The sequence below is a fragment of the Sarcophilus harrisii genome, chromosome 3 (assembly GCF_902635505.1).
Source record: "Sarcophilus harrisii chromosome 3, mSarHar1.11, whole genome shotgun sequence".
NCBI lineage: Eukaryota > Metazoa > Chordata > Mammalia > Dasyuromorphia > Dasyuridae > Sarcophilus > Sarcophilus harrisii.
Window position 1 is genome coordinate 283,977,190 of NC_045428.1, and position 25,877 is coordinate 284,003,066.

Genomic DNA, 25,877 nt, shown 5'->3' on the forward strand with positions numbered 1-25,877 from the left:
GTTTGGTGCCAACCTAGTTCTGAAAGCACAAGACCCTGGAGTATTTGGGCACCGACTTATATTCAGAATATTTTTTAAAGTTAAACCTAAGGCTATATAAAAATGTTAACATTAGAATAAGCTGACAGCAATAAAGTGAATGTTGTGGAAAATGTAAATCTGTCTCTTACTATTTATGTCTAAAAATCCTGAGCAGCTAGTGGCTCAGGTGAATACAGTGCCTGGCCTAGAGTCAAAAAGACTAATCTTCCTGAGTTGAAATCTGGTTTCTGGCACTTACTATCTATGTTACTCTGAGAAAGTCACTTAATCCCATTTGCCTCAGTTTCATCATCTGTAAAATGTGCTGGAAAATGAAATGGCAAACTACTTGCCAAGAAAATCCCAAATGGGGCATGAAGAGTCAGACATGATTGAAGCAATGAACAATGACAACAACAAAATTTACTTTTAAAACTGGACACAAAATGTAGGGCCTTCAAATGGGGATACAGTTATGATTATAATAAACTAATGTATCAAGAGATGCTAGATAAAAGGAATTCAGAAAAATGTAGAAAAATTTTGTTAAACTGATATAACACAAAGAAGATTCAAGGAACCTAAATAGAAAATGAGCATCATAATAGAAAACAATAAAAGAAACTATCAGAATTCATACTGATGCAAGTATTAATCTTCATCATAAAGGCCTGATGATGAAACATATCTACGTCTTCCCCTCAGAAGAGAAGTGATGGGCTATGGAATGAAGCATTAACTGGTCAACACAACAATGTGGTTTCTCAAATTTCTTTGTTACAAAGTGTATTCTAATGGCTAGGGCATGTTATCATAGTAATGTAAAAGAACAGTATGCAAAAAAAAAATCAATAAAACATTAAAAATCTATAAAAGTATCTTTTTTTAATGGTTTATTATCTGGTTATTTTAGCAATGTGATACTTTTTGATCTAGAAAAATAGAAACTGGGAAAAAAGGTGTTAATTTTAACTAAACTGCTTGTATCAAAAAAGCTGCAGCAGAATACTATCACCACTTTGTGGCAACATATTCAAATTGCAGGTCATTTTGTTAAGCAGTGAACTGATCCAATTTGGAAGATTAAATGGTGACATGAAAATTAAGAGTGGCAGTAAATGTCATAGTACTTGAGTAACCTTTCCAACAAACTTTTTTCAATTATAGAATCAAGTTAAAAAGGCAAGACAAAGAAATTTTCAGTGTGACTGTCAGTCTACTAAAGAAAATCATTTTACATCACAGATTTCAGTTAAGGTATTCTTGTTTTCAAAAGTTAGCATGGGAGTTTCAACCTTTATGGTTTTTGGTTTATATGGTTGATTCTTAGATTTTTTTAAAAATATTTTCTTGGGTGCAAACCTATTTCTATGGTTAAGCAAACAATCATATCAGTTTAAATTTTAAAATACATATTTCATCAACATTAACAAGGTATATTGTTCCAGCTTATATAGTAATGATCATTTTAAAAGTTAATTCTACCTAGGAAGTAAATTTTTTCTTAATATTGCCAAATGAATAGTATTTGGAAGTTTCTTAGTCTGAAAACAAAACACTAAGTTAATTCTTCTAAAAAGCCATAAAAATTGTTGAGTAAGACAAATTACATGAGCTATCAATAAAAACAATATAGCCATTATTTGACACAATGGAAAAATTAGTAAGCATCTGCAAGTTAAAAAAAAAAGTTAGTTGTTCTAAAACCTAAAACTATTTTAGTACTTTGCAAAGTATTTATTAAAGGGACTTAAAAATTCAAAAGAACTGATTTTGTCACAAATTTGTACTGCAACCTTGAACATTGCACTTAATCTCATCTGTCCAGTGAGGGGGTCAACTAGATCTTGAAGGTCCTTTCTACCTCTAAAAAAACCACCTATGATTCTATTTTTTTTTCTCCTTTCTACTTTTTAAAAGTTTCTTTTGTTTCAAAAAACAGATTCTTACATTTTTCTGATAGCTAACAGTAAGCAAATTGTGAATGTTTGAAAGCTATCTCTTCAGAAAAAGAGATGTTTCTATTCTCAGTTAAAGAACTGGATTTAATTGTTTCCTCTTACCTGAAGGAGGAAGAAAGAGATCGTGTCCTGAGGATGGCCGGCTCCCAGAGCCAGGAGGTTTTGTATGTTCAATGACACTATGTCTGGCAGGAGGTGGGGGTGGTGGGAGGGATGGGGGAAGGACATCAAAAGCATCTTCACCTGTTTTCAGAGAAAAGTCAATACCATAAGCCCAACTTTATTAAGAAAAACATAGTATCAAATAAAAGTTACAACTGATTTTCTCTTGCTCTTTCTAGTCTCTCATTTTTAAAATCTAGCAGTTCATTGTTTCTGATAATGGAATCTTTAAGTCTGATTGCTTGTTCAGGAACTGTGCACATGTATGTGTACAAAACTCATACACACAAAATGATTGACCATTAATTCCTATATGTTCTTTTCATTTCTCAGGTGAATTTTTGCAGTTTATGCAATTTTTCAGCTTGTGGAATTTGCAGCATATAGCTACAAATTTTAAAATTATGAATAAACAAAATTCAACAAACATTTACCACTAAGTCAAAAATGTTTCTCCCCCTCTACCCTATTTACTACCAGTGCTGCTTTATTCCCCAGTGTAACTGTTCAATACAACAAAAGAATGTCAACCATCCCTTTAAGTTAATTTAATAGGATTTAATCTTTTTAGTCTAATTGCTTTATTTTACTAAATAAAAGCTAAAACATTTCAGAAGATATATTCACAAGCTGCTGACATGCTAAGTCTCTTAAAGAAAGAACAATTAAGTTTTGAAACTATTTTCTTTTGTGTGGTTCCAGGATTCCTAATAACTGATACTCAAATATTGCAAAAACAAACTGCATATTTATCTAATCAATGATTTTACTAAAAAGAAAAAACAAAACTATATTTTTAAAGAAAAAAATAATGTTCCCATGTATCTTCATCTGGTTAAATTAGTAAAAATATTGTATGTGATTACATCTATATGTACAAATGTCACTATATATGAAAATATCTAAGTATACACATATACTTCATTAAGCTATTGAAAAAATATACGGATATAAACCTTTGTAGGTCATTTTATTTTTATATGGATATACAAAAATCATATAGAGATTTATATTTAACTTTATATTATAGTTAAATTTATAATTACAGATATCCTACACCAAACCCTTTTCCAATATTTCATCTTGGCATGGAGATGACTCAGTGAGAAAATTTTGATAGGTTCTAAAGAGGAGGGAAGCCTTGTTAGTTCTGACCTGTTGATTTCAGATAACTGAACGCTGGTTATCTGGAGACCAACTTAGCAATGTTTGGAATGGTTCACTCCTAGAGAGATGGCCAATTGCTGATGATTTTTGTTTAATCCAAATAATTTACCAATACTGTCTTGTAATGAAAAAAAGGTGAAAATCTATATTGATGGAAGGACTCACACTAATGAAGTACTGAATCTCTTAGCTGTTGAGCTAATACATATCCATACATATATGAATTTAAAATGGGAGATTTAATAAAACATTCTCTACTTGATAACAATCTACATTAGTGTAACATTTTCTTTGTACATGTATGGATGAGCTTCAACAGAGTTTTTAATTATACCAACTTTTAAGCTGTTATGACTTTTGTTATCATAGGTCCACATTGAATGGGGATGCTTTATTTTTTAGCATTCTTCATTGCAAAATTGGAGTTTCATTCCCATCAATCATAAATACTGTTCAATATGATAGTAAATACACATCTATATTTATACATATACATGTCTGTCTAGATACACATCTCTGATGAAAAAGCTTCCAAAGATATTCAGGTCGGTTTCTTTTTGAAATAAATGGATACAGAATAACAACACAAAAGACTAGAATGGAAAGGGAATAGAAGATATAGTTACTTCTCTTTTTACCATTACCATATCTTATAGTAGCACAGAACCTAGAGCTCTCTGAAATCCCAGAGGCTGTATCCAGAGGGATTAAGTGACCGAACTTTGTTCTAGACCTATAAAGTGTGTAAAGGCAAAATTCAAACTCAGATCTTCCTGACTCTCTTGTGCTCTATTTGAATAACATCTGGGCAACCTGCTGGGGATGTTTCTGCTTGAAATCACCCTAGCAACAGCTTCTGATTCTCAGATCCACACCTTTAGTTCTCTAATATACAGAATTTTTTTTTCCAATTTTCCTCCTTCTACTTTTGTTCTTGTTATTGCTGGCACAGCTGGACTTTTTAAAAGCTCATTTGCCAGGGAAGTAGCAGCAGTGGCAGTAGCAGCAGAGACAAAGACTTGAGATTCCTCTGAGTACAAGTTTAAAAATAATGTATTTGTGTATGTGTATTAAAATGGGTCCTTGACAAATTCTACAACACTGATGTTGATACAAGGAACATCTTCATGTTAAGAGACAGGAATCCTCTTCTTATAGAGTTTTCCTGAAGAGCTCAAAATAACCTAGCAAATATTAATTGTCCTGTCAACAAATTTGTGTTAGGTAGTGGGAAAAATCATTCTTCTTCTTTTTTTTTTTAAAACAGACTCAGACATCAAGGAAATAAGGGATTTGCCTTCTATCACAGAGTGAATGATAAAACGATAAAACCAGGAATAAAGGAAGAAAGGAAACAAGTATTTATTAAGTACCTACTATGTGCCAGGGATTGTGCTAAGTGCTTTATAAATATTATCTCATTTGATTGTCACAAGAACCCTGGGACATGATGCTATTATTATTATCTCCTTTTTACATTTGAAGAAACTGAAGCAGAATAGTGGTTAAGTAACTTGCTCACAGTCACAAGTTGGTAGATGTATGAAGCCATATTTAAATTTGGATATTCCTAATTCCAGGCCTAGCTTTATAGTTGTCATGATACTCAGTTGCCTGAAATGCCAGTTTCTCTACTCTTTTTGATATATGTGTAACATCAGGTTCTAATCTGAAACAAGAGATCTGAGATTTATGCTTTTTATGTAAATATGTCAATCATTAAAAAAATAGGGAAATAAATTATAGTGTTAATCTGTGGAAATGATTGAGAATTGGGTCACAAGTCTTATATGTAAAAGATACTGCTTATTTGACTCTCATCAATTCACTTAATCTTTCAGTGCTCTGGATGACTCACCAAGATTTTAAGTTCTCAAGAAAGTGTCGATTTGCCCTGGGCAGAATAGATTTCCTTACTGGGACCTCTCTAGATCAATGAAATCATAGGTCTAGTCTACAGTTCTATTCCTAGGGATGTAAGACATTTGACCTTTATAAGAATTCTGCACAATTAAGAAAACTATTTCTTATGGCATTCATAGAGGCCATTAAAGAGCTCACTAAACTAACGTCAGTGGCACACTCATTAACATCTGATAAGTTTTAAAATATCATAGTTATTTATATTATACTAGTTAAGTTTAAAGGTGTTATAAATCATATTTTATATATGCACTTTGCACAAACTGCAAAGAATATAAATATTATATCATTTATATATTTTTTCATATTATATGACATGAGAAATTGGCATTTATTTTTCCTCCTACCTAATGGATGTCTGTCTAAACATACAATATTATTCATTAGTAGTCATGGCCATAGAAACGTGAGAGTCACCAACACCTTTAAATCCTATCAACCTTCCAAGGAAAGGAGAATGATTAGTAAAAGTTTAACTAAATGTCTAACTTGGAATGCTGAAAAGATGCAATGTGTTTAAAAATTTTGTTTGTTTTATAAAAAAGTCTTCAACCTAATGGTGGGATGAGAAGATCATAATCAGAGGGCGTCCTGTTGAGTGAAGAATCAAGCTTTGGATTGTCCCGGGATGGAGGTCTGGCAGGTGGTAATGGCACTGGAACAATAGCTGAATCAAAAACATCTCCTAGAGGATAACACAAAATCTTAGTGTATTTTTAGTACAATAAATTGACATAATTTTGCCTTTCAATTCTAGCATTAAGATGCTAAATAAAGATAGGATAATTTTCATATACTTACCCTTTATATATATACCTAATTCAGGGGGATTTGATTTCTTCAGCTCTGATGAGGTACCATGTATTCCATTCATTATACATTGACCATTCTCACAGGACCTGAGGGTAGAGGGGGAAAAAAAGACATTGACTTATTTCACTATAACTAAATCCAACTTTAAATTTATTTTATATATTTGAGAGGAAGAAATAATTAACTATTTTTATGAAAAAAAATATACCTAAAATACCTTATATGTCCTAAAAAGCAAAGGTAAAAAAAAAAGGGCTATTTTAAGAGACAGTGTCACTCCTTAAATGAAAGTAAAGATTGCAGTGGCTTTGGAAAAGAACTTAGACAATAAGAGTTATCAGTAGATCATACAGCTCTAGAAATCTATATTTGTTAAGCACTAAAAAAGAACAATCTGTATCATTCTTAATTAGTAGTTTTAAAAAATGGCTCCTGGCCTCTTGCAGAAGGTTAAAAAATGCTTATTGGTTATCACATATATTTTTTTTTTCCTTTACAACACAAAACTTTTTTTTCCCAATGAAAAAAACTAGTTTCCATTATATATTCAAAATATAAAATAATAATCGTTGAACCAGCAAATGAGATGAGAGAAAAACATAGAAAGGAGTAAATTATATTACACAAGGGATTCAATTCAATAAACATTTATTAAGTGCTTACTATATGTCAGGCTGTGTGCTAGTTGCTTGGAGTAAAAAAGACAACGTGAAAACAATCTGATTCCTGTTCTCAAAGGAAGAAAGAAGGAAGGAAGGAAAGAAAGGGGGAGGGAAGGAGGAAAGAAGAAAGGAAGGAAGGAAGGCAGAAAAAGGGAAGGAAGGCAGACAAAAGAAGGAAGGAAGGAAAGAAGGAGAAAGGAGGTAGGAAGGAAGGGAGGAAGAAAGAAGGAAGACAAAGAAGAAAAGAGGAGAAGAAGCAGTCTTCAAGAAAGACATCAATTAGAGTTGAAAAAAAAATGCCAGGGTCTCCTAAAAAGATCAGATTCTAGTAATGGTTATTCTCCTGTTGCAGCAGTTAATTAATACCAATAGGGGCAAATATCAGAATACAAACAGCATAAACAGCCTAAGCCACTAAAAGTAACTTATGAAAGTGAGGAAGGATGAATATATGAAATTTAATACTCTGTAGATTCAGTTTTATTTTTTTTTCTTTTCATGAAGTACTTGTTATAAGTCTGTATAAAGGTTCAATCATTTTACAACAAATATGATTAGCAAAAATGAACCCCATGAAAATATCTCTATAGTTATAAGTACTAACTTATTCCATATAATATTTGATACAATGTAAGAATTTCACAAGTGCCTCTTGGATTTTTTGCAAATAGGTTTGGAACAGTGTAGCTTTAGTATTAATGGGAGGCACTGACAACATATTTTAAGAGGGCTCTAAATAATTTCCAGACAGTACTGTTGAAGTGAATGAACGATGTAGCACTTACACGGTAACCTTTATGATCTCACATACTAGTATCAATGTCTCTTGCCCTTTCAATAGAACTGAGGAATAATGAATCCTTTTGTGAATTGTTACTTTCACAAAATCTACAGAAAATGTAGGCAAACTAAACTGATTCTTAGAACGAATGAATGAATGAAAATATATTAAATATATTAAAAAAGGGTGGAAATTTCAATATTTAGAACAAAACAAGTTCTCTTTTGGAAATGCATTCCATGGACTCTGGCAGGTCATTCTCTTTAGGAGGTAAAAAAAACAAAACAAAAACTGGTTTATTTTAAATTTTTTGAATAGATGAGGAAACCTAGGTCAGCAAAGGTGAAATGATTTGCCCAAGATCACCGTCTTCTAGCTAGAACATTATAGCCAGAATATAAATTAATAACAATCTCTAATTCATTCTGAGACTCACTTTTGACCATTTTTATTTTATTACAGATTTTTTTTCTTCACAAAGCCATTAAAGGTTTTGTCAGTAAAGGTTCCAAACAAAATACATTAGCATCACAAACTTGAGTTCTATCCCTGTTATAGAATGCTTGTGGCCACCAGGCTGTTGATAACCCTGTCTTCAGAAAGATGCATTTCACTTAACTATTTAAAACTACCTCCCCTCCCAAATATACCTAAATTCTCAAGAGAAGGGTTTGCTTCTCTTGAAGCCCCTTCATTTTTTCTTTTCTTATTCTATAAAAATGGCAACATAATTTTGTATCATTCTACTCCAGTAAATAGTTTTACATTTATTTGGATGGGTTTTAAAGTAAATGGTAGATTGCTGGAAGCATCAGGGAATAAAATCAAGTGTCCATGAGAAAAATTAAAAAAAAAAACCTGGTATTTTATGCACACATAAAACTAGGTGAAACTGGAAGAATACAATTAGGTTGAGGATTATTAATAAATTCACTTTTTGAATTCAGTTTCTTCTTCCAACCTGAAAATATGAATCCTTATCTAAACTCTTCAAATTCTCAATGACGTTTGAACTAATGGTAGTTGCCTCTCCAAAAAGCTAAGGATAACATAATTTTAGTGGGAATAAAGAAAAAAAATTGAATTTTATGTCAGTATCTGATCTCTGTAAGCCTGATGAAATTTTAACTAATGCAAACTGCAGGGATGTAAGGATGTGATCTAGTATTGTGAACAGCAGATACTTTTTAGATGATTTAGTTTCATTTATTCAAAATTTGAATGGAGGCAGCTATGTTCATAAGTGAAAAGACATGAATATACAAATTCTCCAATATATAATAAGGACAATGTTAAGGCACATTTACATAATGACTTTCTTTATACCATTTCAAAGTTTCTATAGATACTCATTCTTCTTGCAGAGGAAGGTAGGCAGAACAAATTCCAAGCATTGAAATAGTTTACTGAAATTGTACATATTGTACATGAGCAGAATCATATTAAAGTATGAGCTATTTTTTTCATGGAACAAAACATCCCATTATACCCACCAGTTAACTAATTTACTGTAATGGCTTCCTGATTAATGAGATGTTCACATCTTTTAGTTCACTCTGAAATAAGGGTAAAAAAATAGAAAGCATAAGGGAGGATACAAATTAACCCAAGAATTCAACCATTTCTAATGAAAGGTAAATGACCAAACCCCATAAAATCACGAACAAAAGAAATGATGTCTATGAAGATTTAAGTTGATAAATGTTGTATCTGTTCTTACCGTACAGCAGGCTTTATACTATGACAATGAAGTGGTTGTGAGCTCAGGGATACAGGATGGGATGAAGGAATCTTGTAGTCATCATCCTCTTCCTCTACGTTCTCTTTTATTTTTTCTGACAGACTATTTGTTAAAGGAATAGGACACCTATTAAAAACAAAAATTCTCGTCTAGAATTTGCCTGACTTTTCAGCAGACAAGTTAGATGTGATACATACAAATCATAAAAATTATTCTGTCAATCATTCATATTTCAATTACAGGATAACATCAGAGGAGCTGCTCCTTAAAATTAATATAAATTAATCAAATTTTTCATTTTTTGGTCAAGATTCAATAGAAGATGGGAAAAGTATCTTTATGGTTATAATTTTAAATGGAAGAATAAGGAGTACTAGGTGCTGTCAAATCAAACAACAACAAAACAGCAACAAAAATCTTGCTGTGAAAGATGCAGAAATTTTCCCAAAGCCAACTCAATAATATATTCATTGACAAATTAACTTTTAAACTTTAAATGAGTAAATAAAATAACAGAAATAGTTGTAAATTTCAATTTGCTTTTTAAAAAGGGTTCATGAAAGAGCTAATGTCTCAGGATAATTAGTGCTTTCCATAGTTAGGGAATGGTCAATTCAGTTGAAGGATATCTTATTTTATTTTCCATAAATTTATATTATGAAGTAATTAAAAAAAATTTAAGCATGAAATATGAACTGAAGCTACCTAGAGCAGGAGAGAAAGAAAGAACTTTACTTGAGATCCCCACTTCCATTATCTGATAAAGTATAATAGATAATTGTTTAAGTTTTCTTATTTGGCTATAAGAAATAGAAATTAATAAAATAAGGGAAAACATAACTGGAACATAAGATGATTAAGTAAAACATATGAAAAATAAACTTAAAATGAATGATTTATGTGTCTACTTTCATATTCTAAAAATGCAATTTTCAACCACCTTCCGTAGAGGGAGCAAGAGTTCTTCTATAGACTGAAATAATTTCTCCTCCCCCTTGATTTCATGTCAATAAGTAATAAAGTTTTTTTTAAATTATAGAATGGAGACAGATCTTGTACTTAAGAGTATTTTGAGTTAGAAGCAAACTCAGAGATGATCTAATCTAACACCCTTCATCTTACAGGCATCTTTTTAAAGAAGGAATTTGGAAAAATTTGGAGGACTATATCCATATACTTTAATCTATGAAGTTCACATAGCTAAAAGAAATAGTTCCGATAAGAATTGTAAAGCCATATTCTTAGTATCCTTTGAAAATTTAAAAAAAGTTTTCAAAACAACTAGCTGTGAACTTTGTTTCTTATTTATTGTTTCACTGATAAGCAACTTAGAAAATGCCTATACTGATACACGAAGGCAAATTCTAGATTCAACACAGCTGAAGGATTTAATGAGTTCAAAGTTAAATCTGGAATGATATATGAGCCCCTATTAGTAAAGTTAAAGTGAGCACATGTTCAGCTGAGAAGGGAAGAAGGTAGGCATGAAAGGGACACACACACATACACCACACACATATGCACACACACCGACACGCACACACACATAGACACACCACATCACACACACCATACCCCCCATAGAGACACAGACACAAACACATCACACAGACATGTATACACCACACACCAACAAAACATACCGACACACACACCCCACACATAGACACAGACACACATCACACCCACACCACACAGACACACCAACACATAGACACAAACACATATCACACACAGACACACATCACACATACAGACACCACACACAGAGACACAAACACACATCACAGACACACACACCACACCAACAGACACACTACACATACACAGCACATGCAGAGAGACACACATACACACACTATACACACATAGACACATATACCATATACACACATACCATACATATACCACATACACATCACACAGACACATACAGCATAAACACCACATGCACAGATACACACCATACACACACACACTACACACACCATATACATACACACAGACATCCCCCCACATCATACAGACACACTCACAGCGACATCACACTCACAGAGACACAAATACACACCACACAGACATACACACCAAACCAACAGACACACCACACATACACAGCACATGCAGAGAGATGCACACACCATACACACACCGACACACACATGGACACATATATCACATACACATATACCATCCACACACCACATAGACACATCACAGACACACATAGCATACACATCACATGCACAGATACACACACCATACACACAGACACACACAAATACACCATATACATACACACAGACATCCCCATTTTTCTATTTATATTTTCTATTTTAGAAAGCTCATTTACTCTCACAATTAACCCATTTTCCCATCTATGAAGAATGATTATTAAATCAATTCATAAAGCCAATCATTATCTTCTCCTGAGTTTTAGTTCACACTTAACAACTCTTTTTAGGATATTTTCACCTGGATATTTTTCCTGGTTTGCCTCCAACTGAACATGATCAAGGCAAATCATTTTCTTTGTGAATTTTGTTTTCTTTTGACTTTCCTTTTTCTTTCTATTAATATTAATAATCTTGCCAGGTTTATTCTTGTTCTTACACATCCAGTCACCAAGTCCAATTCTTTACATTTCTGTGATATTTTTCTATCTCCCACCTGCTTTCAACACAGTTACAATCTTTGTTCCGTATTTTACTACCTCTGAATTACTGCAACAAGTCTCCCCAGCTCCAATGTCTCTTTCCCTAACCCTAAGTCATCCTACACACAAATTAACCTCACTGCCTAATGAATTTGTACTCATCATTTACAAGCCAAGTCAAATACTACTTACAATCATACCTTACCTGCCTGAGTTGGTAATGACTCTGACTTCACAAGGCCAGGTGCTTGCAACAATCTCTCTCAATATAGTTACTGTATATTGGTTGTTTTTTTTTTTTTTTTTTTTTTCTCCTCTCACAAATGTCAGATCTCTCTAATAGTCCAGAAGTTCTATGTAGGAATGGGTAATATTTCATCTAAACTTTGAATCTTTCCCATACTTCTATATGCATAAGTCCATTATAAATGACTGTCACATTAATCTTTTTGAGTCTAATTCTGGTCATGTCATGCATACCCTTCTCCAAAAATCCCTTCAATGGCTTCCCATTATCTAACAAATGAAGTCCACATTTTTTGGGGGGATTAATATTAAAAAGCTTTCTTTGATTTGATTCCAATGTATCTTTACAGTCTAATATTTCCTACATTTTGTCTTCTAGCCAATTTAGACTAGCTTCCTTTCCTTAAATGCTCTATGATTTCTTGTACAGGTTCTTCCTTCTGACTTCTTTAATTCCATTTACTTGTATCATACCTATGCCTTCAAGGCCCAGCTAAAACTGCCATCTCTTCCAACAATATATCTTATTCCTCCAACTAGGTATAATAAATTAAAAATAACATTAATTTCAGTTTTCTTATTATATATTACCATGGATAGAGAGACTCTAAAGTGTATGAGAACATGTAGTTTTTCTTCTTTTATTATAGCAGAATTAAGGTTTGTATTCAAGCTTTTAAAAAAATTTAACTACCTTGTAGTTCTATGGCCATGTACAACTCACTTGAACTTCCTAAGCTTCAACTTTCTTTCTGTAATATTAGGATATTAATATTTGAAAGGTTTTATTAGAAAAGCACTTTGTAAAACTCCAATCACCATATAAAGGTGAATTGCTACTATCCCTATGGTATTTAACATACTTTTTTGGACACAGTAGATATTTGAAAAATGTTTGGCAAATGAATGAAAGGATGAAAGGTAAAGTTCACCTTTCACTTTGTGGGTCTATGAGAGTCTAAAATTCATCATTTCAAAGTAATTTCAGAGAATTAGCTTTATAAGTTAAGGATGATAATTCTTTAAATGACATTTGTAAAATAAAAAAAAATATTTACTAGGGCTCAAGCTAACCAGATTTGTTTTTTGTTATAATAACATTTCATATGTGACTTTCTCACGAGGACATATTACTTAGAAGATTAAGTAATTTTAATATGATAATGTGTTCAATAATGTCGATATAAGATTTATGAATTAACAGATTATATTAATAAATAATATTTCTCATTCACATACAAAATTATTGAAAATAAATCTCAAGGGATCAGAAGGAAATTAGTTTATGCAATAAAATGAATAAGCTAGGGTTGACACAAATTTCTCAAAAGTTGAATTTTTTCCATGGAAACACCTTTTTTCTCTCTCTCAAATAATTTCATTCCTGACACTCAATTCAGGTCTCAAATAAAATTTGTGACAAAAGAAGTAATTAAGTTTAGGAACATTCACCATTTATTCATATGTCTATTTATTTTTAGTAGTGGATAAATGTTAATTTTTTTTCCAAAGACTAATTTTCAATGACTCATTTTGTTTTGTGAAAAGCTGTTGGGTCAGCAGATTAGCAAAATAGAAATAATGAGATCTGACTGATTCCCAGTTAAAGTTGGCCAAGAACCCATCCTGCAATTTTAATTTTAAATCATAATTTGATATTCTTTTTAATAGTCTACAAACATTTACTAAATGTTCAAAGGCTACATTGCATTGTGAAAAACATTTGTATGCTGTGATTCAAACAAATAGTGCCCTTCCAACTATGTTCTGACTGGATATGAACCATAAATGAAAAAAAGAATAAATCTATGCCTTTTTATACCTGCACACAAAAACCAGGTAAACTTCAAAGGAAAAAATAGATGTTTATTTTTTTGGTATTATGGCTTCAATCAACAAATACTTATCTTTGATAGATTCATTCTTCAAACCCTTTAGTCACTGAATATCTTATCTTCCTAATGTGGGGCTATTTAAACTTTGGCTAGTGTCATCGTCATCTTACACTTAATTTAATCTGTGTAATATTTTTTACACATTAACTCTATTCCAGTTTGCTAATCAGTGTTTCTTCCTTTCATTTAAGCAACTCCCAAATAAAATTCTCTCTTTTTTTTTTTTTAACAAACCATTCTGGATTAGGAAAAGAGAAGTGATTTTCACTCAAGTGAATTCTATCTAAGTGTAGGATTACAATGAGGATACTCCCTATTACTTTACTTAAATCTTTATTAAACTTTTACATAATGGAAATATTTAATCTGAAATATAACCTGAAGTCATACATATTTGTTCTCTCATATATATGTTTCATAATAGAGTCTGCTATATTGCTGCTATATACCATGCAAGATCCTTATTTTCCTAATTACAAGAACCATCACTAGTCTCAAAGGGTGAAGTCTTTATTGAATTTTTCCACAACCCATAAAAGTGTAAAATAACTCACATTTATTAGTGGCTTATAAAGCACTTCCCTCACAAACATTCTGTGTTGTAGCAAATATCATTATCCTTATTTTAAAGTAGAGAAAACTGAGTTGAAATGACTAGTAATTTAAAAAGATTTGATTCAACCCTCTCTTGTTCTCTACTATGTCATGTTAAAAGAGGGTTGAATGTTGTGGAGCTGACCCATTTGTCACATAAAAACAACATTATCCAAGCATATCTTACTTATCATTTATAGATAAATGTCTCCTCAGATGCATTTCAGAAGATAATTTTTATTAACTGAATTGAATCTTCTGGACCAGCTAATCTCTTACTTTAGATTTTTTTGTACTATATAGGATACCAATTTCAAAAAGATACTGAAGAACTTAGAACCATAAAAATTTTAAATATGAGGGATCCTGGTCCAAACGCTTAGTTTATGGACGAATAAATAGAGATCCAGAGGGAGAAAGTGATTAGATTAATAATAATCACTAGTTAAAGTAAGAAAATAGCTTCAAAATCTAGGCGTAATGATCAGTTTGGCCCATTGTCTACCACAAGAATACTCATTCCAGAATGTAGATAAAGTAAACTAGACTCGTGTATGAGAGAATAGTTGCACTTGTACCACACAAACCTATTTCCCCCCCCAAAATATCAAGGTAAGATTAAGAGAAAAGGAAAGGAAAGGGCAAGGGGTGGGGGAGGGAAGTTCTATGATCCAAGAAAAGCACACATATGTTACTAACATATGGTTTAAAAAAAAAAACACAAAAAACTATTAGAAGTAAAAAAAAAATCTCTCTACCACACACTAAAGTTGCCAAATATAGGTCTCATAAAAGAATAATATCACACTTACTAACACTTAAAGCTTTCTGGCCTGGAATGAGAGATCAGAGATGAGAAATTTATTTTCCTCCTATAGAAGATGTAATTTCCAATAACTGTTGAGCAAACTATATGGAATAGCTCACCACAAAACATTATTGAACTTACCTATCTGGTACTTGAACAGTAAAGCAATTATACCAGTATTCAATTCACTGATTTCACATAGGGATAGGAATAGAAATATGAACATTTTCACTTTTAACAAAATGTAGATGCTACATCTCAAGATCTTAATCACAGTCTTTTCCCCTAGCCCTACAATTTTCCCTATTGTGGGAAAATGAACAATTCATGAGGAGAGGAAGACAAAGATTCAGCTCTTCACATGTACGAAAGAGAAGGTTGTATTAAAACATAGAAAAATTAGATTGTGAATTGTTATGGCATAATAACTGTTACTTTATTTGTGGAAAATAATTTAAAGGAATGATAATGCATTTCCTATAACAAATATAATTTTCTTTCTTTTTTCTCTTTTTTACCTTCACTATTTTTCTAATCTGTTTCAGAGAAAGGAATTTTATGAGATTATGTATTAGTAAAGATATTTCAAAGATTGTTCCTAAGTTTTTGGTTCTATTTAGAAAGGATTAAAAGAACTTGGATAATAGAAGAAATGAGTTTCCTATCAAGTTTGGGGATGAAAACAACTGGGAGGAATAGAAAACATACTGAATGACAGAATGAGGGTTCAAAAAGATTCCAGCAGAACAGAAAGAAAATCCTCAAACTAAATTAACAGAAGCAGTATCCAAAGTAAAATACATAACCATGTCACTGTATTTGGCCTTGACCATCTCTGAAGCACAAGGGAAAACTCTAGTGGAAGGCACTGGAAATCAGAATATAAGGATCAGCTGAAGGAACTAGAAGACAATTAGCTTAAAGAAGAGAAGATATACAAGAATATTACTTCTAGTATTGGAAGTGCTATAATGTACAAAAAAGATGAGAATGTGTCTTACTTGATCCTAAAGAGCAGAACTGGAAACAAAGGGTGGAACAGATAGCAACCTGATATAAAAAAATCCAACTGACAATTAGAAGTGCCTAAAATGGAACAGATGTCCACAGTAAGTAGTGAACTGATAATTACTAGTGATGGTTCAGGCACAGAATGGATGATTATTGTTAGATATATTGTATGGGTTGATCTAGATGGCTTCGGGGGTTGCTTTTAATTCAAGTTTCATAATCTTTGACTATAGCAATCTGAATAAAAAGAGTCCCCTGGTGGGTTTGTTGCCTTGTTATTTAGATTTAAGCATTGAAGGGATTTTTGAAGTATAATAGAAAAATAAAAAGCAAAAAAAAAAAGACTTTGTTGGAATCTAACAAATTTGTTGAGCTCTATACTTTACACTGGTTCTAAAGGCAACCCTAATTATGTTTAGGACTTAATATTAAAGAATTAAAGTCCTTTGCTTCTAAATTATCTTTCAACTATCCTGCTTCCACAAAAAGTAATAGGCAACTTATATTCACTGGCAATTAAATAAAATGCTACATGAAAAGAAAACAGTATGCATATATTTGTAGTATACTGACTGACATATTAATGCTATTAAAATGATGAGTGACAATGCTTTGCATACCTGAATTATGTATTATAGTAGGATAACTAAAACACTAGGAAAATTTACCTTAAAATAATTATTCCTTCTTTGGCAAGAAAATGAACCATAATATCTTTTTTATACCCAATTTCATTCATTTAAAAATAGGAGTGATTGTTGAATAGTCTGTGTTTCCCTTGGGTCAAAAGCAAATCCACACAAATCACAGCAATACATAATCAATGGAAGAAAGAATTTCATGGAAAAAAGAACACTGGATGAGCTGAATAAATGATTTGCTGGTACTATTTATCACATACATTCTTGCTTATGTGAGACAAAAAGCCCTGCACATCACCTTAAAACAAAAGAAGATCACCAAGGTTAGGAAGAAAGCAAGGGGAAAAATGTTGGGGCAATTAGCTTATATGTAAGAATTAATATAGGATTAATTAGTAAATGGAAAAGGAAACTTCTCCAGGAAAGATATATACACACATCTTATACATATGCATGTATTTATATAAGAATAAATTTACATATATATTTCACTTTGTACAACATCATTGCCTTTAGGTATTTTTCCCCACATGCTCTTACATTTCTCTTAAAGAAACTTATTTCTTATAATTTGAACAAAATAATCAGTATAAAATTTGAGACAATTTCATCTACTTTACATTGCAGATAAAAATGAAACAGCTTATTTAAAAAAAACACATCAAGTAACTACAAAAGTATAAAAATTTTATGGGTGTGCAACTGTATATGCATATATGTATGTGAAATAGTAAAACAAATATTATATGAGTCATTTCTCCTTTCTCTTGCTATTTTATTTTCTTGTTAATTCTATTGACCTACAGTGAATTACAAACTTTTTTGATCACAAGGTCCTATAAAAATTTTTTGAGTACACACTCCCTATATGTGCATATTTACATCTATCTATCTATCTATCTACCTACCTACCTACCTACCTACCTACCTATCTGTCTACCTACCTACCTATTCATACTACTATATTGCTAATTATTTCATTGTAAAACTTTTTTAAAAATCTGAAACTGAAAATGAATTAAAGATAAAATAATCTTTGAAATGAGAGTTAATAGAGAGCCAATGGAGTCTATTAAAGAGGAAAAAGAACATGAAATGGTCAGACTTGCATTTCAGCAATAGCTTTTTGGTTAAGAGTGAAATCCTACAATTAGGGTGTGTTGTCATTTTCTAGGTGGTAAGACTATGAGCTAAAGCAGTGGCTGTATCAAAAGAAAGATGGAGAAAAATAGAAGAGATTGGAAGTAGAATTGACAAGCTTTATCATCAGAAAGAATATGGGCATTTGGAATGAGAGAAAATTATAAGTCAAAAATGACAATAAGGCAGTGAAAAGCCATGACTAAAAGGATGGGAGTACCACTGACGATAACTGGGAAGTTTGGCAGATGAATTGGGGGTTTGAGGAAAAATATATTCTAATATATGTAGTGCATGTTCTTACCCATCCATGCCTACTTATTCTGTTGTGGCATTCACGATCCTCCCACGAATGAAAAAGAGTAAGGGTCTGATTCAGCCTCCCCGTTCATGGCTCCCAAGCTCAGAATTCACACTGTACAAGGAATTGTACTTTGGGGCAGTATTGAAGAATAAGTGAAGTTGTGGTTGTTGCAGACAAGTCTAAAATTGGTGAACTGAAGTGAGGGTAAGATGTAATCTGTCTTCCCAGACTCTACTTTTTTTGATCATACTTCCCTTGGGTCTAGCCAGGTCCCCTATCATAACTGCAAAGTCCCAGTCCCTACTTTGGATACTATTGTTCAAAAGAATACTAAATTTCCTTTACCCTTTAGGAATTCAAACAGTTAGAAGATGGCTTGGAAATTTAAGAGAAGTGTATTAGTTCATTACTGTTAGCTAAGTAGCCAGGACTGTTCTATGAAGCACCAGATCTATTCACATCTGGAAAATGACAATTTTGTTGTTGATGCTCTTTTGTTTGTTTGCTTTTTAAGTTGATAGAAACTTTGTTCTATTTCTTAATCTAAATAATCAAGTAATAGGTAATACTGGAATTCTTGTTCAGGTTTCTATGGTTATAAATCACAGAATCTAAGAAATGTAAAGGATATCCATCCAAAGATTATTATCACAGATGAGAGTAAATACACATATACTTACTGTTATCCACAATATATTGTGTATTTTATAATATTTGATTTTACATCATTTTACATCTTGAACTAACTTTCTCTCCCTCTAATTCCTCCAAATGTTTCTCCTCTAAACCTATTTAATCTTCATTGACCACTACTGTGAATTTCTTTTGATAAGTGGGGATCTCCTATAGTGACATCTAAGCCTTGAAAAGAATTCATTCAAAAAGCATTTATTGAGCCCCTAATGTATTCTAGCCATGACAGTTAGAACTAGGGATACATTTTAAAAAAAGAAAAGAAGAAAGAAATAGTTCCTGCCCACAGGAAGTTTATACTCAACTGGTGGTAAACATTTACGTAAATGAAGAAATTAAAAAGAAAAAAAAAAAAAAGCAAACCCAAACATTGCAGGGTTGGAGACTGAAGACTACCAAGAAAAAACTTTATGTAGTAGTCTACTGGACACTTTAATTGGCATAAGTTGAAGGAAAATTCATTATTGGTAGGGGAAAGCCAAAGCACTGAAACGAAATCTCATGTAAAGGAAACAGCAATTAGATCCAATTGGCTAGAATGAGGGATTCATGCATGAAGGGAAATAGTATTTAATTATCCTAGAAGGAGCTGGAGCCAGATTGTTAAGGGGTTCAAATCCCAAACAGAGAGTTTGTATCTGATTGCAGAGATAATAAGAAGTCACTAAAGCTTTTTGAACAAGAGCGACCTGTGTTTTACATATAAAAAATTTGACAGTTTTGTGGAGAAACAGACTGGAGAGAGAAAAGACTATAGACAAGTGGATCAATTAAGAAGGAAGCTTTTGCAATCACCCAGGCAGAAGGCAATGTAGGCTAAATGAGGGTGGTGGGCATGTCAGGAGAAAAAGAGGGCGAGTGAGAGATATTGGAGAGGGAAAATCAAAATGACTTGGCAACTTATTGGTTATGGGGATGACAAAATGGTTTTGAATATGTTTTATCAAAAAAAAAAATAGCAGGACCCTAGACCAAAATATGTCTGAGAAAGGGGTGAGTTGGGGAGAATTGGTAGGCAGTGCTGAAGAAGATGAATTCTTTTTTCTGCTGGGGTCAGGTTCAATTTGAAATAATCTAGTTGGGGAAAAAATGCAATTGGCAATTACTGATATGGGATGAGAGATGAAGAGAGAAACTAGGTTACAAAAACCACAAAGGACATTGAGAGGAGGATAGGAATATGAAATAGATAGTATGAAGAAAAGAATCTCTTTGGGAGTCAGAGGGAAATATAAAATTATGCATTTTAGAACCTATTTCTTGTTACTTAGGCATGACTTTAATAATAATGCCCTTGATTTGAACTTAGGCCCCAGCATTCTATCCACTACACCAACTATGTACTCTGATATAATACAGATATGTATATGGGTGAGTATGTATGTGTGTGTGTTATCTGTATACATATATATACACATACATACATATATATATATGTGTGTGTGTGTGTGTGTGTGTGTGTGTGTGTGTATGTGTGTATAGGAAGCAGGGAGAGAGAGTGGTTGGTAGTATGTGCTTAGTTTTTTTTTTTCAATATCAAATATTCATGCCTAAGTATGACTAATAATTTCAACAGGCTAAAAAAAGAGCTAATAAAGCTAATGTGAATTACAAAAGTAATCAGGACCATATGATCAAAATTATATTAAATTTCAAGATAAATAAATTATATTAAGAGAGATAACTTGAAAGAAATTTACAGGTCAGGGAGTCCAACATCTTTTTACATATGATGAAACTGAATCCCAAAGAAGTTATGGAACCTATTCAACATTTTACAATAAGAATCAGCAAATGTCCGAGTAGAACCCAGATCTTACGATTACTCTTGTTTTTCTACAAAATGTGCTTTTGACAGAAAATCTTTCATCAAGAGCCCAGAAGCAGTATAGGGGAAAGTTCTTGAGAGCACTTAGCGGGAAGGAAAAAAGCATGCTAATAGAAAGGGAAACCACATGGGTCTGTGAGAAGCATTTGGAGATTCACAGATTTCTACAACTAACAGATTCATGCAATTATCCAGTCTAAATTCATTTTTATATAAATCAAAGCTAAAACACATAGAAGTGATATAACTTGTCCAAAGTCACATATTTAATAACAGAATTGGACCAAATTTAGGGAAAACAGATCTGGGTTTTTCCCCAAAGAACTCATCATAGCAATGATTTTATCAGCTTTATTACTTATACTTCATCAGGATTCTCAGTTGTTTGTGCCTTTTTGACAGGGGTATAATTTTTTAAAATCCTCCCAATATTTAGCTAGAGATTAGAAGTTCAGACAACTCTTCATTTTCAATGGCTATATTGTTTGCCTTTGACTACATTATCATCAAACATTTTCCACTTAATCTTCTTTTAAGCTTCCTTTTCTGTGTGTTTTCTATCATTAAGACCAGAAGAATCTTGATTGTCTTTTTTATTGGTATCCCCAGTAGTTAGGACAGTGTTCAGGACATTCTAGGTGCTTAACAAATGTTTACTGTATTTGGATTGTAGTGTACTTGGAATTTTAAGAACCTGGGCTTGAGTTCCACATAATAAATTTTGGATAATTACTATTTTGGGAAAGTCACTTTTCTTTTTGGGGCTCTTTTTCATAATCTGTAAAATGATGGGACAAAAGTGTATGATCTCTACAATCTCTTCTAATTCTAAATCTAAAATTCTATGATTGGGATCCAATGCTACATCCCTATCTAATGATTTTTCTGTTATGTCATTTGTCATCTCAGTACACAGAACACCTGAGTCATTAAAAGCCAACATTACTATTTTTACCTAGGAAAAGAGAAATTGTGTGGATAAATAGCTAAAACATGAACTAGAGTCTCCAATTATGAGATGTACAAGTCAATTTACCAAACCTCCAATTATAATTGGTATTATGATAAAAAAAGATTACAGCAAATGTTCATTACTGGAAAATGTAAAATTCAATGTGTTGAAAATACAGTATTAAAACACTCCTCTATTTAATCAATACAATTTCATTTTGCTTCTGGGGAAAAATAAGAGGTAATGGAAAAATGTATACACTTGGACAGTTTTAGATTCACTAGAAATTTTATGGGTTAGGAAATTGCCAATGAAATAAATTTCATGAGAACTTTGCTAATTCTTATTTCACTTATCTACAAACCAGATAATTATAGTTCAATAAAAATGAAATGACCCACACACCTAGAGGTTTTATTCCACTTCCCCACAGAAATTTAATAAGCAGAATGCTAAAAGTATAGACTAATTATGACAATTTCATTAATTTCATTGAGTAGTGGTGAAAACTGTGTTTTAGAAAGATTATTTTTATCTAAAAAAGTTCAAGTTTCATTAAAGTATAGATATATGAAATCTACAAATGATGGAATAAAATAATCTTCATAAAATATAGTTTTCATCAGTATTCCCTTGCTTTAGAACCTATGCTTCCCATTCTCTGCTAAATGCAATCATACTCAGTAATTTTTCTTGTATTAAAATCAAAACAATCTGAATCATTAAAATTTGCCATTTATAACTGTATTATAAGGCTATTTTGTTACTTCTTGCCCATTTATATTAAATTCTCTTTGAGGAAAGGCAACTGATAATGGTTTCCATTTTTAACAAGTGATTTCCAAATCTCAATACAACTTACTTTAGGTTAGAAAGGAAGGATGTAGTTGGAAGAGGAGGGGAAAGCCGGGGAGGGACATCATATTCTTCACTTCCCAGGTGACCATTAGAAAAGACCTGAAAAAATGGAACAATTGGTTACTTTAAATAGTCTACTTTCTGGAGGTGTTTTGAAAAAAAAAAATTAGACCCAAATCATGCTAATTACTGACAAAGGTGAAACTCAATATTTCATATTTATGCTTCATTTTTATGTAGTATTTACAAATTCCACTGAAACCAAAAAGGAGACGGTCAAATCCAGTTCAATTATTCTTATTTATTGTTAAGAATAAATTAAGTATTATTAGCAAGAAAGAAAGTAAATCCCATGATTAATGAAGGACAGGACTTGTTAATTATAAATTTGACATAATTTTCTTCTTTTATATGAAACCACTAATCCCTAATATGTTCATCTTGTCTTTTTAGAACAAGTATATAATACATTTAGAATTTAACTTTCAAAACTTGCCAGTTTCCTTATGAAACTTTCTTGTTTCTATTCCCTTTCTTGTGCTTAAAAATGTTTTTCTCCTTTTCTTTTCTTCTCTTCTCTCCTCCTCCTCCTTCTCCTTTTTTCTTCTCTTTCTCCTTCCTCCTCCTCCTCCTCCTCTTTCTCTTTCTTCTCCTTCTTCTTTTTGATAAATTTTTTGGTAATTTTCCTTTCCCTCTCCAATCCTCTCCCAATTAAAAAAAAATACAATCCTTGTAACAAATAGGCATTATCAAGCCAAAAAAATAATAATCAACATTAGCCATGTCCAGAAAAGCATCTCATTCTACCCCTTGGATCCATTACCCTGTCAGGAGGTAGATAGTATGTTTAATTATTAGTCTTCTGACACTGTGATTGGTCATAGTATCAACCAAATTCTTTAAGTCTTTCAAAGTTGTTTTTCTTTATAATTTTTAGTGTATAAATTGTTCTCTGTTTCTGTTCATTTCACTCTGTAGTAGTTCATACAAATCACCATCTCATGTTTCTTTGAAACCATCTGTCATTATTTTTTTTTAATTATTGAGCAATTCTATTCCATCTCAGTTGTTTTTAACAACTAGGTGGGAGTTGAACTTCTTTCAAAACCAATAGTTTGTCATCTTGATTAACAAATATCACATTTAAATAAGTATAAAAGATCTTTATCTGGATTTGTTTATAGAGTATACTTGCTAAAATTCAAATTAAGATAAAGTTTTTATAGGCACAAATTTAAATTGAAAGGAAAGTTAGTAAGAAAGTTAGTTCTCTGTAAGGAATATGCTAAGAAAAAAGATGGACTAGCATGATTTTTTTTCCTAATCTAAATATGAATATATTTATATATACATACAATCAGTTACTAAGCATTGTTTAAGCACATAGAATGTAGTAGGTATTGTGTGAGGTACTAAAGATACAAAGGAGAAGAAACAACAGTCCTGATTTTCACGGAACTTATTACAGTTTAGTGTAGATCACAACATGTATGCACGGTGTTATACAGAAAATATATACAGACTAAATACAGGAAATTGTATGGGCTAAAAAGGATGAGTAAATGTATCGCAGATGTGGGGGTGGTCAATGCAAAGACCCAGAAATGAGTAGTGCTATGTGTAAATAATAGCAAGACTAGTTTGGCCAGACACAAGGAGTTCAAAACAGGTAAATATATAGAATAAGGTTAGATAAGTAGGTTGGCCAGTTTGGGAAGGGTTTTGAAAGCCAACAAAAGAATTTAATATTTTAATCATTTTAATGATTAATAATTAATAATTCTAATTAGAGCAGATATACTAAGTAGAAAAGTAACATGGTCATACCTGGACATAAGAAAAATCACTTTGGCTGTTCTATGGAAGATGAATTTCAGTAGGGAAAGATTTAAAGGTTGGAAATAAAGGAGGAGATTTCTGTAATAGTTTAGTAGAGATGTGATCAGTTATTCAACTATATAGTATGCATATTTAGAAGGGGGCAGAGGCAAGAGATGTGGAAACAAGATTCAGTAACTGGACACATGGAGTGAAGGAAAGGAAGGAATGCATAATAACACAGTGTTTGTAAACCTGGAAGATTTCAAGGATGGTGATTTTCCTGAAAGAAACTGGGAAGTTCAAAAATAGAGTAGGTTTGGGGAATATTAATGAGTTAAGCAAAGTTTGAGATATTTATGGGTCACTCAGCTTGAAATGTCATATACTTACTTCATGATATCAGACTAAAGCTCAGGAAGGATTCAACCTGGATATATAGATACTGAATTAATTTATATAGAGATGGTAATTGAACTCATGGGAGCTAAGGTCACAAAGTGAGAATCAATAGAAACAAAGAAGAGCGTTCAGGGCAATACTTTGGGGTACATATAAAGTTACAATCCATGATACTGAAGATGATCCAGAAGCAACAGTTAGACAAGGAAGTTAGAACCAAGAAAGAGCAGTCATGAAAACCTAGAAAAAAGACTATTCAAGAAGAAAAAAAAATGTTCAAAGTATGTTCTCTCTCTCTATTTATATTTACTAACCAATCAAAACACAAGTAATTATTTATGATCACATTAACTTGACAATAAAACAATACAAAATAAAAGAAGTGGTAGGAAGGTATAGTTTTTCGGAATAATTTTATTTTTTAATTATTCTGAATACCAACAAACATGAACATCTTTACATAAAAAACTGCACATCTCTAATGCATAAAGCTTGCTTTAAAAAAAACAGAATATAATAAATTCAACATGTTAGCTTCAAGGCTGTTCTTTTTGCTTCCATTTGAACTTCCTTCTGTTCTCTTTTGTATATTAAAATACTTAGATGAGACTTTTCTTTTTTGCATCACTCTTTCTGGCCCTATCTCCCTCCACTATACCTCCATCCCACTCAAAATAAAAAAGAATCCTTGTAATAAATTATCAAAACAAATCCCTACATTAGCTATAAGGGAAACTGTTTCATTCTGCACTTTCAAAAATGAGTAGCATTGCTTTATCCAGAGGATCATTAGATCCTCT

At 32.0% G+C, this 25,877-nt stretch overlaps 1 protein-coding gene across 5 annotated transcripts in view; it reads right to left on the minus strand.

Annotated features, from left to right (window-relative positions):
- CBLB (Cbl proto-oncogene B) overlaps positions 1-25,877 on the minus strand; it is a 217,524-nt gene that overhangs the window by 29,222 nt on the left and 162,425 nt on the right. For 2 of the 5 annotated variants that reach the window (XM_023498952.2, XM_031959620.1), the window contains exons 13-17: positions 22,862-22,956; positions 9,211-9,357; positions 6,036-6,133; positions 5,788-5,919; positions 2,085-2,225 (exon numbers count right to left, since the gene is read on the minus strand). In XM_023498952.2, coding sequence (XP_023354720.1) covers positions 2,085-2,225; positions 5,788-5,919; positions 6,036-6,133; positions 9,211-9,357; positions 22,862-22,956 — 613 coding nt within the window. Of the gene's footprint in view, positions 1-2,084; positions 2,226-5,536; positions 5,920-6,035; positions 6,134-9,210; positions 9,358-22,861; positions 22,957-25,877 lie in introns of those variants that run through there. The other 3 variants (XM_012544469.3, XM_023498954.2, XM_031959622.1) reach the window with 3 other exon arrangements.